Source organism: Falco naumanni, chromosome 14, assembly GCF_017639655.2.
Source record: "Falco naumanni isolate bFalNau1 chromosome 14, bFalNau1.pat, whole genome shotgun sequence".
Classification (NCBI taxonomy): domain Eukaryota; kingdom Metazoa; phylum Chordata; class Aves; order Falconiformes; family Falconidae; genus Falco; species Falco naumanni.
In genome coordinates this window covers 23,948,916-23,969,130 of record NC_054067.1, presented here as the reverse complement: position 1 = coordinate 23,969,130, position 20,215 = coordinate 23,948,916, and the positions used below count along the sequence as shown (strand labels likewise).

Here is a 20,215-nt window from a genome sequence, read left to right as displayed (position 1 = left end):
AAAAAAAAAAAAGAAAATGTAACTGCACCTAAACTCACTGGTCGGAAAGAATGGAAACAAAAGGTGTTAAAGAGGGTGAATGGATACCAATGACACTTTATATGCAGATGAACTAGTCAGAAAGTTAATTCTTACTCTCAGCTGCTGTGAATGAGGTGAGTTCTGGCTTTCTGTTCTTTAATCTTTCTGGATGCCTTTTCCAATGTGAATTATTCTATTGTAGACATTTACTGGTTGTGACTTTCCTAGCCACTTTACAATTTGCAATGGAAATGTAATTTTGATAAATACTTATAATTCTACTATAGATCTGTGAATAATAGAAATAAAACAAATTACTTCTGTCACTTGCCCTGTGCTACTATTTATATCAAGAGTAGGAAGCACTGGAGCTTTTGGGAATAAGGAAGGCAGCATGTAAGTTCAGTTTTGGAAGCAGGGCATGGAAAGTTGAAGAAATGTAATTTATAAGCTCAGAACTAAGTTTCCAAGTGTTGTCACACTGTAAATTAATTTGATGTATTGATTGGCCCATCTCATAATGTAAAAATAATATAAATGGATGTAATGCTGCCTAGACCTTACACACATCCATGAGAACACTGTCTTCTTTTGATCATGGAATCTGCCAGACACAAAGGTCCTTGAAGAATGTGTTTATGGCTGGACAAATACATATTTTTATATCTATAAACTTACATTTTTTGTAAGTTTGCTGTAAAAAGGCTGGGTTTTTTTCTTGGCATTGTAAATTAAATGCCTGTAATAATTCTGGTATTTAAAAAATTCTTTACATCTGTTAATGTGTGGGTTTTTTATTTCCTGTGAATTGTCCCTTTTTGTTGACAAGCTATATTTGATATGATATATTTGTGGTAACACAGATAATTCATCTGGAAGTAAGAATACCGTGACCACCGTTACAGATCTAGGCTTTCTGATGCCATGATATGTAGTATTGCATTTGAAATATTTCAGATCTAGGAAATGTTTTGGGAAGTGCAGAGCTAAGCAGTACAGCATTTCCTAAGGTGTACTTTTATTGTTCTGAGGTGAATGATTTGTTAATGAGACTGGCCATAATGAGAAAAACTCTTCATTAGCTGGCAGTTTTGCTTCAAATATATACATTCTTTCTACATATATACAAAAAGTACTTAAGCTAAGTGTCTTTGAGTTTAAAGGTAGCTATTGTATTGAATTTACTTACATGAATTGTTTTTGACTTTGCTTGCTAGCAAAGCGGGTTAAATCACTCTGTCAAAATAAAACCTAGGCTTTACATGGCCTGTTATGGACCTCTTCCAGAACTTCCTTAGAATCTCATGGTACAGTATAACAAATCCTAGCGTAGGCCAAAGCACTTGTTGGTTACGTAGCTGAAATAGAAGAGTTCCTTTTCCACATCCAGTCCATCTGGAAAGAGTCCCCTCATCAAATAATCTGTTCTGATTATCTGATTTAACTTCTATTTCAGTTGACTGGAGAAGAATGCTGCAACAGGGACAGAGTATCAACTGTAGGATAAAGCCAAAAGTTTAGACTAATTATTTTTAGTAGGAAAGAAATTTAACATACATGCTCCTTTAATGAGCCCACAGACACCTCAGCTGAATCACATAAAGTCAAAACTAAGTCTGAGGATTTAGAACTAAAACCCATGTGCAGCTGACCCCTCTGACCCACCCTGCCTTCTTCTTTTTTTTTTTTTTTTAAGATCAGACACTACTTTCAGACTCCGCCAAGTGTTTTCCCTTTTCCGATTTCTAGGTTGTCCTGATTTAAAAAATTAATAAACCCCCACCCCTAAAACAAAATAACCCAACACACCAAAAAAAATCTCCCTCTCTCAGACCTAGTCCTATATATAGATCTCCCTTTAGAAAGGGAGAGGTGAAGTTGCTGGAGCGTAGATATTTGCTATTTTCATTTTTGAAAGCAAAGCAGTAGGTCTTTTTTCTCATCTTCTTGAAGATGACTTTCCAGCTTCTTCATCTTGGAGATGAGCAGTGTTGTCATGGTAAGAATGAGGGAATCTTAGAATAAAAGAAAAATTAGTTTGGATCAGACTTCAGGAGGTCATCTAGTCCAACACCTTGCTTAAATCAGACCTAATTAGTGATGGATTGGCTTTGTTTTTGCAAAAGCAAGGTAACAGGTGTGAAATACCAAGGTCACAAGATGCCTTTAAAGCTTTTTTTGCAGCTTTCCATAAAGGTACTGTTTTATGCCTACTGAGTGAGGTGTCTCTCTCTGCTTCTGGCATTTTTTTAGTAGCTTCTAATGTGGTGGTTCTGGTTAATCAGAAGGCATATGTGCTAAGAGCTGAGTACATCCTGCCTCTTGTTGGATGGCATAGCATGTAAGGGTCCACCCAGTGCATTGAGACATTTAGAAACAGAATACCCTTTGTTTTTCAGGTTTCTGAAAATTGCTTCTGCATGAGATTTTTGGTTAAAGGAACGTTTGGTTTAGTCTGTCAAAGCAGTGTTCTAAATACTCAATTACAAAATTAGAATTAGTGTAAGTTAAGATGATAAGATGCATCACATCCTTGATGTGTCTTTGACTTAGCTGCAATCACATTTTTTTTCCTTCCCAGAGCATTAATGAGTCATGTAGATCTGCAGAGTAGGTAGTACCAAACAGCCTTCTATCAGAATGTGGATTAGGAGAATGAGTGTATTGCTTTGGGTTTAGATCTGAATACATAATCTCACTTTATAAGGAAGTGCTAATAAGTCATCTTTTAAGGGATTACACTCCTGCTCCAGTTTTATGTAATGCTGTTAGCTGAAGTGTAAATGTTGCCTTGCAGGGACAGCAGACTTTTTTGAGTAGCATTAATGCTACCTGTAGCTGCTTAAGTTATTAGAAAGAGAAAGCTGGTGGAAAGAGATACTACATTATTGTTAGAACAGCTTTTTTCCAATGTGTGTTTACTGTCTACTTTTTTTTTTTTTTTCCTCTGTCTTAGGAAGTGTAGTCGAGTACCTAAGGCAATAGAAATATTCCATTTCCTTCCCTTCAGAAGTCTGGCCTGTACTTTATACTTGTCTGTGCTTGGTACTACCTGCTCTTTCTAGGTCAAGAAATCTGTTAACTCCATAGGCAAATCGGGTATCTTAAGAAACCGCTAAAATGCCGGTTCCTCTATTTGTAATTCGAATTATGTCCATCCTGTCCCTTTGAATTCGTACTTACGAGTGTGATAAAATAAATGAAGTTTGAGCTCAGATGTTTAAATTCTACACTACCTTTGTGTTTCTCTTCAGTTCACACTTGATTTGTTGACTCTCACAAGCAAATATAAGTCCTCTATTTATGTGACATGCCTGCAACGTGCTAGACAGCTTGCTTTTATGTATAGTCTAATACTGGTATCAGTGGTCATTTGAAGTAATTACTGAAATAAATTTGAAGTACGTCAAACACTGAGGCGGTACTGTGTTTTCTTAGTACAATTTATCAGTTTAACAAAGCTCCACAGTATGCTAAGAAGGAGGCAAAAATGGATACCTTCTTACCAGGTTTTCTATTCTATTGTATTGTTTCTGTTGTATATTTGAGTTAAATCCTGTAGACATCACCAAAGCAAATGACTTCCTTGCAAATTCAGACTTGGTAAAGGCTGTAGATTTGGGCCTAGGGGTTCACTGCATAGTTGCTCAGCAAAATGTGTTGTTAAATGTTTAATGTTGCAAATCTACCGTGACCTTAGTGTTCAGTAGGTTTTATTTTGGATTTTCAGAAGTGGCTGTGGTTTCTCAAACTTCTAGCTAATGGAAATGTTTTTTCTTGTTTTCATGTGTTTCTTTTCCTGGCATTGTCTGAAATAGTCTCCAGGTTAATTTCTGAATCCTTTGTGAAAGGTTAGCCGTGGAAAAGTGCCACAGTCATACTCTTTAAACTTCTCAGACAATCCTGCAGGGCAGATCACTAGTGTTTGTACGGTGCTACAGTTTGAACAGAGTTAGAAAAATGAAGTTGTGGGCACCTTCTCTGAGGTCTTGTTTCTGACACAGCAAAGTGCTACACTTTTCTGTTTAGTGTCTTGCTTGTTACGGAGAGGTTGAGCATAATAGCACAGTAACTTGGTACCATTTCTGCTAAGCAAGGAAGTTTTCATCAGGGTCAGCCAAAAAAAGATCTGTAACTTTGTAGCCTGCTGAACTCATGGCAGATATGGGGAGTTTATTGTCTTGGGATTTTTAAAGTCTTGATCACTAGAATTGTTGGAGTATTTAGGATAATTTTGCTCATATAGAAAGACCATAAGAAGGCGGAGTTGTGCTCATGAAGCTTCACAGTCTGGGAAGTAAGTGGTGGCATTTGGATGTATTTCAGCTGAATGTCTTGTCATTGCTGAATGACGTTGTTGTCGCTCTGTGATACCTTGTTCAGTAGTCCAGCCAAACACCAGTTGGTTGCATTCAGCAACATTGAAATGGAAAGTGAGAAACTGAGGTCCTTAGGGAGGTAGTTGCATGTGTAAGATGCTTGTATAGGATGTTTTTGTCTACTATGATGGTTCTTTCTTGACTTCCTGTTGCAGGGTGTTGTTCTCCTTTGCACAGGTGCAATTTTTTTTTTTTTTTAGATGCCCTATAAACTTGATCTGTGTTTAAAACCAAACATTTCTCCCCTAACTACCCCCTCAAAAAAAACCCCAACCCACCAAATCACGTTTCCAGCTGGCATGCATGACCCCAGTCAACCTCTTCATACTGTAGGGAGAGTCGTGGACAAGTACGTCCCTAGCTTAGACATTTTGGTTAAGAGCCTTTTGCAGGATTGCATGAATCTAGGTTTTCATACCCATGGATACTGTCATCAGATTTGAAAATTAACTGATCTGCTTGCACAGTCACTTACCTTACATCATTGGCGGTGACCCTGAATTTCCGTGGTTCTCGTATAGCATTAATTATTTGTTTTAAACTGAGCCAACTGTAGTAAAAGCAGGGACAGTGGGCTAGAAGTTGGTAAGGAAGAACAGCTGTGTAATGTAAGTTTTTGCAGCATTTGGGAAGGAAGATCTCTATTCCACTTCTCAAAATTGGTCTGTGAAATGTATCAAGTGATACATTGACAGATTCAGAACTTTTGTGTGTGTGTATACATATATATATATATGCATATCTGTCTTTGTGTGTGTGTGTGTGTGTGTATGGTGGGTTTTTTTCCATCACTGTTCTGTGTAGAGAGGATGTGTAGGCACAAAAAGATACAGAAGGTCAGAAAGGTAAAGCTTAGTGGTATTTCTAAAGTCATTACTAGTTCTATATAATCTGCGTGTGGATTCCTCAAATTCAGTCCTCTCTGCACAGCTGAACCCCTTCTGCTGTTAGAACTCAACATTTGTTTAGAAAGAATATCCCCTTCAGGGCTGGGTGGTGATGATGATTGCATCTTCCTCTGCTCTTTGCCTTTGTAACAGAAGTGTGCTAAGTTACATTCCTTGCCGTTAAGGGAAGGAGAGACACATGCAGAAACAGAAATAGCAGATTTGCTTTTCTTTTAAAATACAACATCTGAATTGACTCGGAAAGGAGGCGGCTTTTAAATAAAAATCATTATTAACCATAGCCACCAGGCTACTTTTCAATTACACTTTCAGTATTCATTTTGAGGACAAGGTTTTCCCTGCTGGTGTTACCTGCTAGTACTTTACTTTAGACTTAATGTATATCAGTGTTTTATTTCAGAGAGGTCATGAGTAGAAAAAAATTAAATGTTTTTCTTGATTTTGTTCTAAGTTTGGCTTGATATACAATTAGGCCTTTGATTTGTGTAAATGTAAAGTTTCTCTGTTCATCAAAATGACAGCGTTGAAACTTCTCATTAATGTGTTGAGACTGACGTTGCATGGTAAGTAGAAAAAATCCATTAAGCTGAATCAGAATGCTGTCATTTATATGGCTCTAATTATCAAGGGACTAAAAATTCTGATCTGCCATTCTAATGCTTCTGCTAAAAATGCTATTTGACTTAGTGCATACTCTGGGAATACTGGTTATACATGTCTCTAAATGGATAAATTAGCTGCAGATCTGTGCTCAGGACTTTGTTGTAGACCATCTCTTCTAGTATGGAGAAACAAGTTGGTTTAATTTATTAGAATAAAAAGTACAAAAAATATTTGAACATATGTTCATTTTAAATGCCTTAAATAAGAGTATTCCTTTTAAATAAGGAAGACTCCTCACTCCTCAGTGAGCGAAGTACTGTAAGTGATGTTAATGCCAGGTATCTGCATCAAAAGCCAGCTGCTTTTGTCTTGGTTGAAGCCTGACATACTTGTTTTCCTTCACTGAGCGACTAGTATGTATCTTGGATTTTTTATGGAAGCTACGTCACACTATATATGCTATACATCTGTTAATGATGTTTGTATGAGTGTTGTTTGCTAAATATAAGAGCTCTTAGAACAGTCTTAATAAAACTATGTAAAATACAATTTTAAAAGGAATAAAAGGACAGAATTCTTTGTTCCAGATCCTGCTAGGTAAATTCAGAGTGCTTGTTCACATGATCTTGTTTACATTGCTGAGAGATGCATTTGAAACTGACTACAAATTATGAATATTGTATTTTTGCAAAAGTATCACATTTTGGGGTCACTTTAATTTCAAAATGGTCGACTTAAATAGCAAAAATTTCTACAAAGCCTATTTTATCCTGTTTTCCTACAGTCTTGCAACACTTGACACAGTAATTGAAAATTAAATATGCTAAGCTACCATATATGTTACATGTTGAAAATAATTCATTCTAAGTTTCAAACAATTAATTGGTGAAAGTGATTAATTCCTGTTGAATTACAACATATGTATTATTATGGTATGCATGTGTAAATGGTAATGTATTCCTGTTATCTCTGTTTAAAATAATGATAAATATGGAAATCTACTGGTTCAAGGTACAAAAATACACAGGCAAAACACTACAAATCACCAAGCCTTTTTATTTTTATTAAGGACAAAGCATAATTGCATGTAATGTCATGCAGCGCAACTCTTCCAATTTTTTTAATCCATTCTGAAATACCCAAACATTAATTTTAGAGTATGTATTTTCTGCTTTTCTTTAGCTGTGAATGTGTCCCAGCAGATATGTACCACCTAAGTGTATAATTAGGATGAGAAAAAGCTACCGTTTTTATTTGTGACTCATATACTTGGTCAGCTTCTTTCTCAGTAGATAAAATAGTTCAGAAAATATTCACAGCAACAGGCAGTAATGTGTAATATCTCTCCTGCTCCTGAGATCAGAATCCAACAAGAAGGTTGTGTCCTCAGTGCCATGACACCACCAATGTTGAGTTGTCTCACTTTTTTCATGAGCACTGTAGAAACGTGTTTTTCAAAATTAAGGGCTAATCCAGAGTTCAGTGCCATCTGTACATCTTGAGCTGCTCTTTGTCTATGTTTCCTGACAATAATTACTGCCTAATAAATACTGTTCTGTCACATTCTTGAAGACTTGTGCAATGCATTTCGGGTTGTTTGTTTTGGGGTTTTTTTTGTTCCACAGGCTCAAATTTTAATGTCCTTAAAATGACAATTAGTCATGTCTTGGGGAAGTTTTTAAAGATCACAAAAACATGCTCCGAGAACGTGTCTTTAGAGTAACCACTAGTCTGTGCTGCAGCACACGGTGGCGTTGGGAACCTCTTGGATGCAGTGTCTCTGAACACCGAATTGTTTTTAAAAAGATTTTTCTTTGTCTCTACTCATATTGTTTCCATGGATTTAGGCTCTTTAATTTACCATAATCGGTGTGTGTGTGACCAGGAAGTTGTCAGCTTTTGTGTTAATAGGCTTTTACACTGCACTGTAAACATGAGGCCTAATTGTAGGAGGTGTATAGTACACGAGCCCTACCTGTTTGTTTATTTGTGAAGATGGTAGAATGGGTTTCATTCATTCATGCGTTGTAGAACGAGTAACCTGGGATCGTGCTAGGTTTACGCAGTTTGTGTTTCAAGTCCATGTTGTTATGATTTTGTTGCTCTTTGTGCCTGAGCTAGCTACGTGAAAATTAGTTTGGGTGTATGTCTTCGTGTATTTCAGTCAGCTTCTGATGATGTAGAAATAGCCATAGCAATCAAGGACTTGGCTATTGTTTAGGATAGCCTTCTTCCAGAAAGATGCCTCTTCGGATATGCCTGTCTTACTGAGAAGATTCTATACAGAGGAGCATGCTAATTATAGTTTGGTAAATGAAGAGTAAAGAGAGATTGTACAAACAATTCTCCTGCTGCTTAAAATAAATACTATAGGGTCATTGTTATATGTATTTGTTATCCAGGTGAGAGAGACATTTGAAAAAATACTTGGGTTGGGTTTTGTTTTGTGTTAGTATCTGCAATTACAGAAAACAAGTAAAACTGCTTTTAAAGGTGATGCAAAGTTGATGAAAGGAGTTAATAAAATCTTTTTCATTTAAAGGTTGTTCCTCATAATAGACGTGTGCATCTTATAATTGCCCCTTTGAAAGAGCATGGCTCAGAGCACACTGAGATGGTGGAAAGATAGTGTCATAACAGACCAAAAGAAGTTGTTCAATCTGTTCATTCACCCTGTCTTCTGATTCTTTGGTCCTGATGAAATGAACAGGCTTTGAATAGAGTATTTCTAGCACCAGCTCTTTGATAGCCATTGTCATTTGTATAGTAATTGATAAGTAATTCCCAAGTGTTTTTCACAAATACTACAGCACTTTATTACTGAGCAGACAATGTCCTTCTGCTTAATACCAGCAAAATTAAATAAGATACTTTCAGTTTGATCCTTTATGAACAAAATACATATAATCTTGCCTCACTCTTTCCTCTGAATCACATCATCAATTCTACTAGTCAGTCGTGACTGTCCTGTAAGAGGTGTTTAGTAAGAAAACTTGGTTGCTTAGCAGTGAACATAATGAGAATTAAAAATTTAAAGCTGCAGTGTACATATTCCTGAGTAGTTATATCTTCAAATCAGAAATTCGTAATAGCTTTCTTTTCTTTCTTTAGGCATGTATTCGTATTAATCTGTCTTAGAATGTAACTCATACTAAACAGACACTAACATTTCAGTGATACAGTGTTACTGTTTGAGATCTGTGAGATGAGCTTTTATGCTGTCTGAGAAAATTTGGAGGCACACTGACTCATTTCTCAATTTTGTAGATATCAGCAGAATCAGCCATTACTCAAATTATTTATTGTTTTCATGTTTGTTCTGATTTTGCTTCTAAATGTTGCATTTTTTTAAAAAAATGACTCCTGTGTGATAATGCCTTAAGCTTCTATACTAACTAAAGCACATAGTATAAGCAATAACACACACAAAAAAAGTGGAAAAGTTCTGTAAGGGTAGTTCTATAAACTGATTATTAATGCTTTTTTCCAGTAGCTGTTTTCTGTGCATGTAAGGGCAAAGTGAACATAAAGGCAATGAAGTAACAGAATTCTCAATGGATCACCTATTGCCTCCAGAAATAGAGCAATCAACTAAGATAACCCTGTCCAAAGACTTTGCTTGAAAGCTGTCATTTTATTCTACATGATGCATGAATTGCTTGTGCTAGATTAAATGTCATCCATACTTCACTCTTGCGCTAATCAGTCAAAAACTACCTTGATGAAGATATGTGTTCGCAGGCTAACTTTATAAGCAGAGTTGAGATCATCACTTTGTCTCTTCACTTTATCCTTCTCCTTCCATCCTTCTTCCTTCTGTAGAGGGTCCCAGAGTCTCATCACCGTTTCCTTTCAGTCTTTATTCTATACCATGTTATTGGGGAGTTAATTCAAATGGCTTGAACTGTTTATTTGTTTCACACAGTTCTACATCTATAGATCTTCTCTCCTCTTACTGAAACTTCTGGATTGAATAGAATTTTACATTCCCCCTAAATGTTCAGCTTCTAATTTAAACTGAAAATGGCTGAAATGCTGCTTTTATTTCTCCTGGATATGTGGGCCCGAAATCTAGGAGTCCTTTTAGACTTGGCTACCTTCTTAGACACGTGCAGCCAGACTGGTTCTGAGATTTCTCACTGTTTTATTACCAGAGAGATGGCTGAGACTGACCCTTTTGTTTCTGTGAATCCACCAAAACATTTACACAGGCTCTCACTTTGTGTTTTGAAAATCTTTATTACGTTAGGCTTCAGTTGCAAAGATTAAAACAGTGAAGCAAGGATCTCATTTTAGTTGAAGAGGTAGTAAGGGGAAAGCAGAACAAGCTACTTAGAAAAAGCATAATAGAAAAATGCAGAACTTGCTCAAAAATATATTGGGAACTTTAAGAGCAGTATAAAACAGAGGACTTAGACTTTACTTCCGATCAAGATAAAATCTTAATCTTGTCTCTGCTTAACACCATTTCACCTTTCCAGTGAGAAGGTGTAAAGAGCAGTGTCCACAACTCTTCCCTGGGTCCTTCCTGTTTGTGAAGCAGCAAGACAGAATCTGGTCAGTATCTCACTCATTGTTTACTTCCTGGCAGCATCAATCTTCTTTTAAAAGAACTTCCTAAGTTCCTACTTACAGTTATTAATTCAGCAACTTCTTTAGTTTTACTGTTCAAAGGAAACAGTTGTACAGTTGAGATAGATGGTGAATTCAAGTCACTGAGCTTAAATGCCTTGAATGTACAGAAAACTCACCTCCTTTATATGCCTACATCATAGACTGTATTTGAAGGAGAACCACGTGGTCCACTGAGAAGGGGTATCATACTGAATGCGTGCCACACTGTAGGTGGAGAGGTAATCATAGCAAGTAGAGTTAAGTAAGAGGTACTTAACTGGAAGTCAGAAATAAACTGAGACCAAGTATGGTTTCAGACATAGAATGGTACAGAGCAGAGAACTCAGCTTTCCAAGGACAGGGCATCAGAGTCTTTTTCCGAATGGTGATACTGATTACGTCTGGATTGCTGGCCTTGACAAAGGTGGCTTGTTAGATCAAAATACTGACTGACGGAAAAGAGATACTGTCTATACTGTAGTGATCCTGGGCTCCAGAACAGGATTGTGAATTTATTTGAAAAAAACACAGCTGCCATTTGAGGACAAGTAGTAATCAGTTTCTGTAGCTATGCCTTTTCTCACTGTTGAGAGCTGGCTTGCTCAGGGAGAAGGGTCTGTGAACACACATAATAAATCCGTAGTGATAACCTTGGGGCTATAGGTAGTTCCAGGGGTTGCAGTAGGGTATGGATTGAACTGTTCAGGGCTGTGAAGAAATGGGGGAGGGACCTTAGCTGAAGGATGGTATTACAAGTCTGATTTCTAATCTGGAAGGTATCAAGAAGGGTGCCGTGTTAAAGTAGTGGTAGTTTCTGCTGCTGTTTTCTCACTCAGTTTTTCATTCGCTACGGTTGCCAGCTTAGGAGCAACACAACCCTTCTTCTTTCCTAGGTGCCCTCTCTCAATGGTCAGTGGGAAAACTTGGTACTGTGTGTAGTATTTTTGTTGTTATTTTTCTGGGTTTTTTTTTCTGTTTGGTTGGTTTGGTTTTGTTTTTTTTGTTGTTGTTGGTTTTTGTTTTGTTTTTGTTTTTTGATGCTCCTGAACCCAACAATGAGGTGACCTTCGTTGTTTGAGAATCCTAACCTTGTGGTTTTGGGAACAAATCCTACAATGTTTCAAGTACAATGTTCCAGTTAAGTTGCACAGGTGGAGCAACTGGCTAAGGGTGGAGAGGCCTTGGTGCAAGCTGGCTTGTTTCCTCCAAGCACTTTGTACAAAAGTGTACGGGGTTGTAGACATGGGCTCTGGAGACTGCCTGCTTCGTTTTCTGTCAACATGGCAGTTGATGCTGAAATAGTTTATCTAAACTATTTTTATTGGCAAAAGTTACCTATTCAGAAATCGGTTTTGTGTGCTGGCTATTTAAAGAAAATGGGGGGGGAAACTCCTTGTTCTTCCAGAAGTTCCAATGTCTACATATTGTATCATTTCTTGTGGAAGATCTGTGATACATCTTGGTAGAAATGACTACAGATGGTACAGACAGACCTTTTGACTTCCGGTGCTTCCCTCACAAGATCCTAGATAGATATGAAGAGATTTTTATAAAACACTGTGATTTAGTTGTTAAATAGTTTGAAACTAGAGATTTATTTCTTTTTCAGTAGAATTTTAATTCTCATCTCAAATATTTCAAAGATAATGGTGATCATTACGTCACAGACCAGGTATTTTCCCCTGCTATGCCGGCGAGGGGTGAGACAGCTAAAATTTCCCTAGTTAGTGGCTTTCAACCAAAGGCTGACATGAATGAAAAAAAAAGGCAAGAAACTCCGATGAGTCATAGAAGTGGGTGTTTCCACAGAGTAAGCTTTCATAATAGATCCACCAATCTATCACTCGCCACCAAAGAATAGTAAACCACAGCACAGGACTAGCAGGGAGTGATCCTAGATAGGCAGTACTGCTTTCTAACACTGATTGTATCTGAGCCACTTTCTTCCTAAGCACAACAGAAGTGAGTACGCCACCAGCAGTGATATAAATTATTCTGAGAATGAAATTTTTTTATATTTTAAATTTTGAATTCAGGATTATTTAGATCTGACTATGATCAAACCATCTTATTGCTAAATAAGATCTTTCAGGGAACGACACATGAAATGTATGAAAAATTGCTTATGTGATGTTAAATAACAGAAAACTAGAGATATTTATGTGGAATTGGGACAATGCAACAAAATGGTGAAATCAGTTTATATACAGGTAAGATATATTCTTTTCCAGCTAAGAAAGAGGGGGAGAAAATTAAGAGCAAAACTTGCATAGTTGTAATTTATAAAACCCAAAACCAATAACAACAACAAACCCCTGAAAACAAACTCAAAAAAACCCAAAAAAAGGATTAAAAAAATCTAAATGTGGAAGTAATAGTGGCGGTGTTACCCAGATTATTTTATTACTGTAAAAAAAATGGCCTCTTTGACTGAGTCCAGTTGATTTAATTTCCACTTGGGAAGGGACATATTTTGCTTGTAGTTTAAATTGATAATTAAGTGTTTATAAGAGAATATAAATTTGGTCCTCTAAAAATGGTTTTAAATGAATTACTTCTGGAAAATCATTTGTCGAGGAGAAGTTAACAGTAAACAGCCTCCTTTCTCTTCATCATATTTTCAGGGATATTTCCAGTTTTACGAACCTTTGGCTCATCATTTTGATGAGATTTCCAATGGAAAAGGGATTAGGATTATTTACTAGAGGTAAAAAAAAAGGCATGGTAAGTTTAACATTACACTTAAAGAAATGATGACAACTTGGGAGAAAGAATGGAGATCTATAAACTTGGACTAACAGAATCATGCTGTTCTTTGTCCACTGCCAAAGCAGTGCAGTGTCATAAATTTGAACAAATGAGCCTTACCACAGGCATTGTAAAGTGTTCCTTAGTTGCAGTATTTTGAAATCTGAGGGTGCAGTGTGTTGATAACCTATTTTTTGAATCTTCTGTTATAATAATTTTTTATATACTTTGTTTTAGTTTTGGCAAGGTACAGGGTTATACGTGAGACCTAATGAAATCCATTCCAGATTAAGCTGATTAATACATCTATGTTGGCAAGTGCTTCAGTTGTAAATATACTGCTATTAGTGCTATGCGAGAGAAAATAACCTCAAATGGAATTAGAGAGTACTGTAATGTACCAGTTATGTAATGATGTCTAAGTATTTAGAGGGCTATTCTTTGAATGCCTAATACTAAAGAACAGCAAGTGTCCAAACCTAACCTGATCCAAGTTGAAAGTAAACCTAACTACTCAAATTTGGAATTTCCATGCAAGTGCAATGAATCTGTTTTTATTCCCTGTTGTCTAAAGGACTTAAAATATAGTTGTTCTTTATTAAAAAATAGTGTTGCTTTTGTCAAAACTTGACCTTTTAGGGGTTTTTTTAGATATAAGTGATTAGTGTTTTCTTTAATTACCTTGATTTCCTAAGGAAACTAGGCTTTTGAGCAGCCCTCTCTGCTTGGGTGTGTGTGTTTGTGTATGCATGTATGTACATCACAAAAAGAGCATGAACAAGTGAGAATTACTACATTTGCCACTATTTGGACTAATTTTGAGACCATTAATGGTTATCAGTCAAGCTAGCCACCTTTGCTACATGCTTTTCTTGCTTACTTAAGAATCACCCAATTGTAGCTGAAAATCTTGCTGTTCATATTCATCAAAAGAAATCCTCACTCATTGTTCTTCACATGATATGAGAACTAGGACTATGTTTTAGAATATTCAGGTTTTTTCTCTAAACCTTTTTTTTCCCCGCTGTACAGTTAATGATGGGAGTAAATCCCTCTTAGCCCCTTTAAGAGGTTACAAGTGAATTGAACAGAATAGGAAAGATCTTTATCCCCAGAGCACACAAAGAAATAAAATTTCAGTGTAAAATATTTACCTGAAATTTCTCATTTGTAAACATACATATTTTTATAATGCCTGCCTTTAGGAAGTAGGCACTTTCCAGTGTCACTGGAAACATGGGTTGATGTTCGTTGTATTCTGGATATATATCTACCATCTCCAACAGTATGCAAAGTTACCACAACCAAGTGAGATGTATAACTAAAGAGCATAAATTTGAGTGCAGTCTTGTAAAATGTTTCTCTTTGGCCTGTTTAAGGTAATTATATATTACTGTGTAAATGTTTTGCAGATCAATAATCTTTGTTTCACTTTGAGACAATTTCAGGGGGGTTTGTTCTTAGGTCGGTAGGGACCTGTCTTAGAGATCCTTTGACATTTTTATGATTTTGATTTATCAGATTTTATCACTCTTCTACACCTGTTCTCTGAAATACTCCCATAGGCAACAGACACCCACCATTTAATGTAGGGAAATAATCAAGGAAGAAAGCTTTCTGAGATGAGTGGTATATCAGGGGCTGTGATCTTCAGCATCTTATTACCTAAAAATGAAAGGATATGAAAACTCAGAATGAATAAGCTTTGACTTGTATGCACACTGCTGGTTCTTTTAATTTTTCTTTGTGGCTTACAATGCTTTGTAAAATGTCCGTGCTGTTTTTCAGGAAAAAAAAACCCAAACAATTTTTCATTTTAAAGATGCTTTTAGTATTTAAGATTTTGGTTTTATGTTTATTATATTTGTTTTACATCACTAAATCAATATAATATATTCATGCATGTCTGCATTTCTGTTGTTCTCTTTATTTCAGTATCTACTGAACTTCATTCTATGGAGAAAATTAAAGCTGTAGTTTTAGGAAGAAAATCAAATAAATAATAAAAAGAACAATGTCAGAGATGCTCTTCTTGCTACCCTAGACAAAACTCGCCACACCCCCCCCCCCCCCACCCCCCCCCCCGCCAGATTCCAATACTTACGTTTAGTCCCTAGGTCTGGCATTAATGTACATCAAGGAAGTTACACTGCTGTGCATTAAGGGAGTATTTCTCCTATTATTTGCTGTTTTGGTAGACCACAGTAATTAAATAAGAGCCACTGTGGTCTCTTGGGGAAATAGGAAAGAGATTTTTAAAAAGCTTTTGAATATAAATGTATTTGATAACGTCCTGTATATAAATAATGCATGTACGTAGTTGAGTGCTTATACTCTTTTGAGGAAAGTTTTGTGTTCTTCTAATGTTTGCTCATAGCCTTAAGGAATGTAAGAAATGTGAAATGAGACGAAAAAAGTGCATGAAAGAGATACAAATTTATTCTTAGTTATACTAGTGACTAACAACCCCCCAAAACCCCATAAGTTATACTTCAAATTTATTTTTTTTTACTTCGTTTTGGGTGCATGAGGAGCTTAATAAGAATGGACGTCTTTGATCAGTCTGTTCCAATGCCAAAGTCATGCCTATTTTGTGTCACAAAAATCCTAATAGGAATCCTGGGAAAGAGCTTTTCGTGTATGCACAGCTTGTGTTACAGCATTTGACAGCACACAAAGGTAACTGGCTATACTGTTAAAAGCAAAGATATATTGGGAAACTGGTGTCACTACTAGTCTTTCTTCTGTGACTGCTGTTTAAATCCATGATCATGCTTCTCACGCCTCTTTGGACTACATCTTTGCTGACAGAAGTCTCTGCAGTAGATGTAGCTTTAAAACTGTGCTCTTTCAGAAGTTTGGTACCTTTTCATTTTTCTGTTTTGGTCTTTCTTCTCTTTGTCTGTAGCTACATCTAAAAGAGGTGACCTAAGAAAAACGATATCTATTGAAATGAGAAAGTGGAGTTAAAATAAATGGTTTCAAGACTATTACATCATTGTTTTTCACTACTCACACTGCATCTTGCATTCTCAAGTCTGCTGTTTTGCAGAGGAGAGGGAAGTGGGACTTGCAGCTTTCTGAAAGTAGGCCTCTAGCTAATTACTTTGCTAATCAATTTTCTCCAGTTACCTGTATTTATATCTAGGTCTTAGTTTACCATTTTATCTAAAACGTGCACTGCTGTAGGTGCAGTTCCTTTTAAAAACTGTTTTTCAAAGGCTCTGTGATGTGTGTTCAGCCCTTTACAAGTCACTTGAATCTTTTCATTTGTCACACCTCTCATTGGAATTCCTTGAACAATTTTGCTTCTGGTATAAGACTAGAAAGTCTATCCTGACTTTCTGATAAAACATAGTAATATCCATCCTTGATTTTGGAATTTTCAGTGTAGTAGGTACAGTAAACAGGGCACAAGATAATTGTTGTGTAGAACCTTTGTGTGTTTTGTTACTGACCTTTACATGTCTAGCAGCCAGCTTGCAGTAAACTTACCATGTCAGTTCTGATAGTAAACCCTTACTAAAAGAGGCTGAAATGGTTTGTGTTAAATTTTATGCAGACTGGAACTCCACACAGTTGTTCCTGATGTAGACAGGCTGTTCCTGCAGTAGAAGGCTGTACAGAGAGGTTTCTAGTGAAAGTGTTGGGTCACACTTTTCTGTTTTATTATCTTTAAATATTCCTGAGACACTCCATAAATTCCAGCTATAAGTTTATTGTGTGGGAAGTATACTTTTTTTTTTTTTTGTATGTAGAGTAACTGAGGGAGGGAAAGAGAGAGGGTAATTTGTGATTAAAGAGACAACATAATTATATGCTTCATTGTGATCAACTTTTACACAGAAATGTGAATGACTAGAGAGCTCTACTGATTTGTAAACAAAATCATTTTAGTTGAGTATTTAGCAGAATTTGTCAAAAGCTAATTTTTTAAAATTATTTCTTCTTCTTTCTTTTTTTTTTTTCTTTTAGGGACTTCATGTTGGTGGTGTTTATGCCAGAACATAGTAAGCAAGGCAAATTAACTCCAGCCTTGTGTAAACTTTTAATTGGCCAACACAATGCAATTGAGTATGAGTTCCAGGTGGCTTTGGAAATGAAGAAGAACTAAGCTCTCTGGCTGGAAGCTGAACGTGATGACGGCCTGGTCTATGATAGGGAAGCTGAAAATGGAGAAGAGGCACTCCAGAGAAGACAGAAATGTGGAACAAGATGCTGGGGAATGCAGTGCTGAATCAGAGGAATGGACGAGCTCAGAAAGCGAACCTGAGCAACCATACTTCAGAAGCAGCTGCAGCAATACTCAGTGGAGAGAAAAGGAGGTTTCCACTAAACCACATCGGCCGCTCTGTCGGTCTCCTTGTTTGGATCGCCCAAGTTTTTCACAGAGCAGTATCACACAAGACTTGAAGCTAGATGAATGCAAAACAAATTTGGACAAGGAATACCAAGCTAAAATGGATTTTGCTTTAAAGCTTGGGTATGCAGGAGATCAGATCCAGGCGGTACTGAATAAACTGGGAGCAGATGCACTTATCAACGATGTTCTCGCAGAGCTTGTGAGACTTGGCAACAAAAGTGAATCAGAGGGACAAAGCAGTGCCAGCAGTACCACTAGTACTCTCGTGCCAAGAGGTCCTTGTACAAAGGAAATAGCAAGCCCTGAATTGTCACTTGAAGATGAAGTTGTGGATAACAGTGATAACTTGAGACCAATTGTCATTGATGGAAGCAATGTGGCTATGAGGTAGATCTCCCTGTCACTATTTTTGCAAAGAATAAATCACTAAAATATTTATGAGAAAAATCAATATTGATAGGTGTGTTGCTGATTGACTGGATACAAAGCAAAAATGAATTCTACATAAAATATAAATGCAGTTTATTGTATTACAATATAATAAAGGAAAGTAGCATGCAATGTGATAAAAGGAAACAGTACTAGCTATTGTGCACAATATGATAAAAGAACAATAGGAGCAAAGGATTAGATCATTGCTGCAAAGCGTTACAGAGACTAAGAAAAGGAGACATCACCAGTTCACACCTTAACATCGCCCAGGCCCACCCTTTAGCTGGGAGCCCTGTTGCAGCTGGTGCCAGGAGTCCCTTGATAACTGGGGAAATTCCTATGCGGTGCATCCACCTGTAGGTAAGGCTTCTGGCTCAGTCCTGGAGCTTGCCCACGTTTATACTCAGTGAAGAACAAAAATAGGTTACACACCCAGTGTATGTAAAATTTAAGTTTAGGCTAAGTGCAGGTGTGCACTATCTCATGATCTGTAAGGTTCACACACGCCAGGGACGTTGGCCAGACTGCCTGGGTGTGGTGGAGCTGCCACTACATCATGACACAACTGCACACAGTATTTATTGTCTGGATGGTCCTGCCCTACCTTGCTTGTTCAGGGGGCTCAGGAGAAACATCACCCGCTCATTACAGTTGTCCTTGAGCTCCCTGAGCTCCCTGTCTAAGTTAAACAATTCCTAATTTAAGACAAAAACTTTGTAATAAACATTAATCAGTTTAATAAATTTTCACTACAATGGCAAAGTAATTTTAGTCATGTAGTATATTTACGCTGATAATACATCTTTTTTAATGGACTCTTTAGTCCAGGCTTTTATTTATGCCTATAGCCCTTTATATGTCATCCATATTCCAATTCCCCTCCCCACCTTTTGAAACCAAGTTCTTCCCTCAAACCTTTTGTTTTAGCAATCTAGCTGTAGTGTGCTTTTGTGTGGATGGGTTTGGTTTAATTTGTTGAAGTCTTGGAACAATGTTGAAAATTATTTTTCTTTAATGTCCAGAGGCAGCCAGATAGGCGAGGAAAACTTGGTTCTTTCCAAAATGACATGCAGTGGACTTCAGGGTGTTTGATCTCCTGCGGATCAAGCCTGCTCAGAATTTAGCTGTGTCAGTAGAGGGATACAAACGAGCTAAACTTGCTGACTCACACCGCTATGGTGCTTGTAATTTCAGATGTATGTACACATGTGCTTGGTTGCTTGCATCAACGCTAACTCAAGGTATCTCCCCATGCTGCTTTCAAGCATGTTTGTAGAGCACACAATTCAGCTAGCCAGTGATTTATCATCAAGAAAGTATGATTTTTCTATGAGGGAGTTCTTTAATCAGCCTGTTTAGTGATTGGTGATAACGAGATTTCTTCAGGTATTGTTTGCACAATAGATTTCCTTTTAGTACCAGCTTTCTGCTCTAAGAGAATCTGTCATAAGATTTGTGCCCCATCCCTGGAAGTGTTCAAGGCTAGGTTGGATGGAGCTTTGAGCAACTTGCTCTAGTGGCAGGGGGTTGAAACTAGATGATCTTTAAGGTCCATTACAACCCAAACCATTCTGTGATTCTATGAATTTTTTTTTTCAATGTATTAAGAAAATTCAGATTTTTATAGGTGTGTGGAGCACTCTTGAGTTTTCAAATGCACAGACCCTTCCAAATTCTATAAGAATATTTCATATATAGGAATTTTCACTGCCGTATCGCAACATAACCACATTACACCAATCCATTTACAGATGTTTCTGTAAAGCAACAACACCAATATTTGATTTAACTTTTTTCTTTCCTTTTTTTCCCTGCTTGTTGAATTTGCAGTCTCTGTACTGCTTGAGTTCCTCCTGAGCATAATGTGGCAGGAACTGGAGAAAAGAGTGTGTGTACTCTTACTATTGTGTAGCTTAGAACTGGTGCTGTGTTTAGAATTTTGAAGTATAGAATCATAGAGTATCTCAGGTTGGAAGGGGCCCATAAGGGTCATCAAGTCCAACTCTTAACAAAAGGCATATGCATCTGAAAAATTAAAAGGATATTAAATTATCTAAAATTTAAAATGTATAAAAATCTAAAGAAAAATGCTTTAGCAATATGTGGCTTCTGTATTAATTATGTAAGTTGCAAGGATTTGGACTATG

At 36.9% G+C, this 20,215-nt stretch overlaps 1 protein-coding gene across 4 annotated transcripts in view; it reads left to right on the top strand.

Annotated features, from left to right (window-relative positions):
* The window catches only part of ZC3H12B (zinc finger CCCH-type containing 12B), a 62,495-nt gene that overhangs the window by 32,960 nt on the left and 9,320 nt on the right, over positions 1-20,215 (top strand). For all 4 annotated transcript variants that reach the window (XM_040614624.1, XM_040614623.1, XM_040614627.1 and 1 more), the window contains one exon: positions 17,249-18,023. In XM_040614624.1, the coding sequence (XP_040470558.1) occupies positions 17,413-18,023 (611 nt within the window). In that variant the 5' untranslated portion in view covers positions 17,249-17,412. The remainder of the gene's footprint in view (positions 1-17,248; positions 18,024-20,215) is intronic.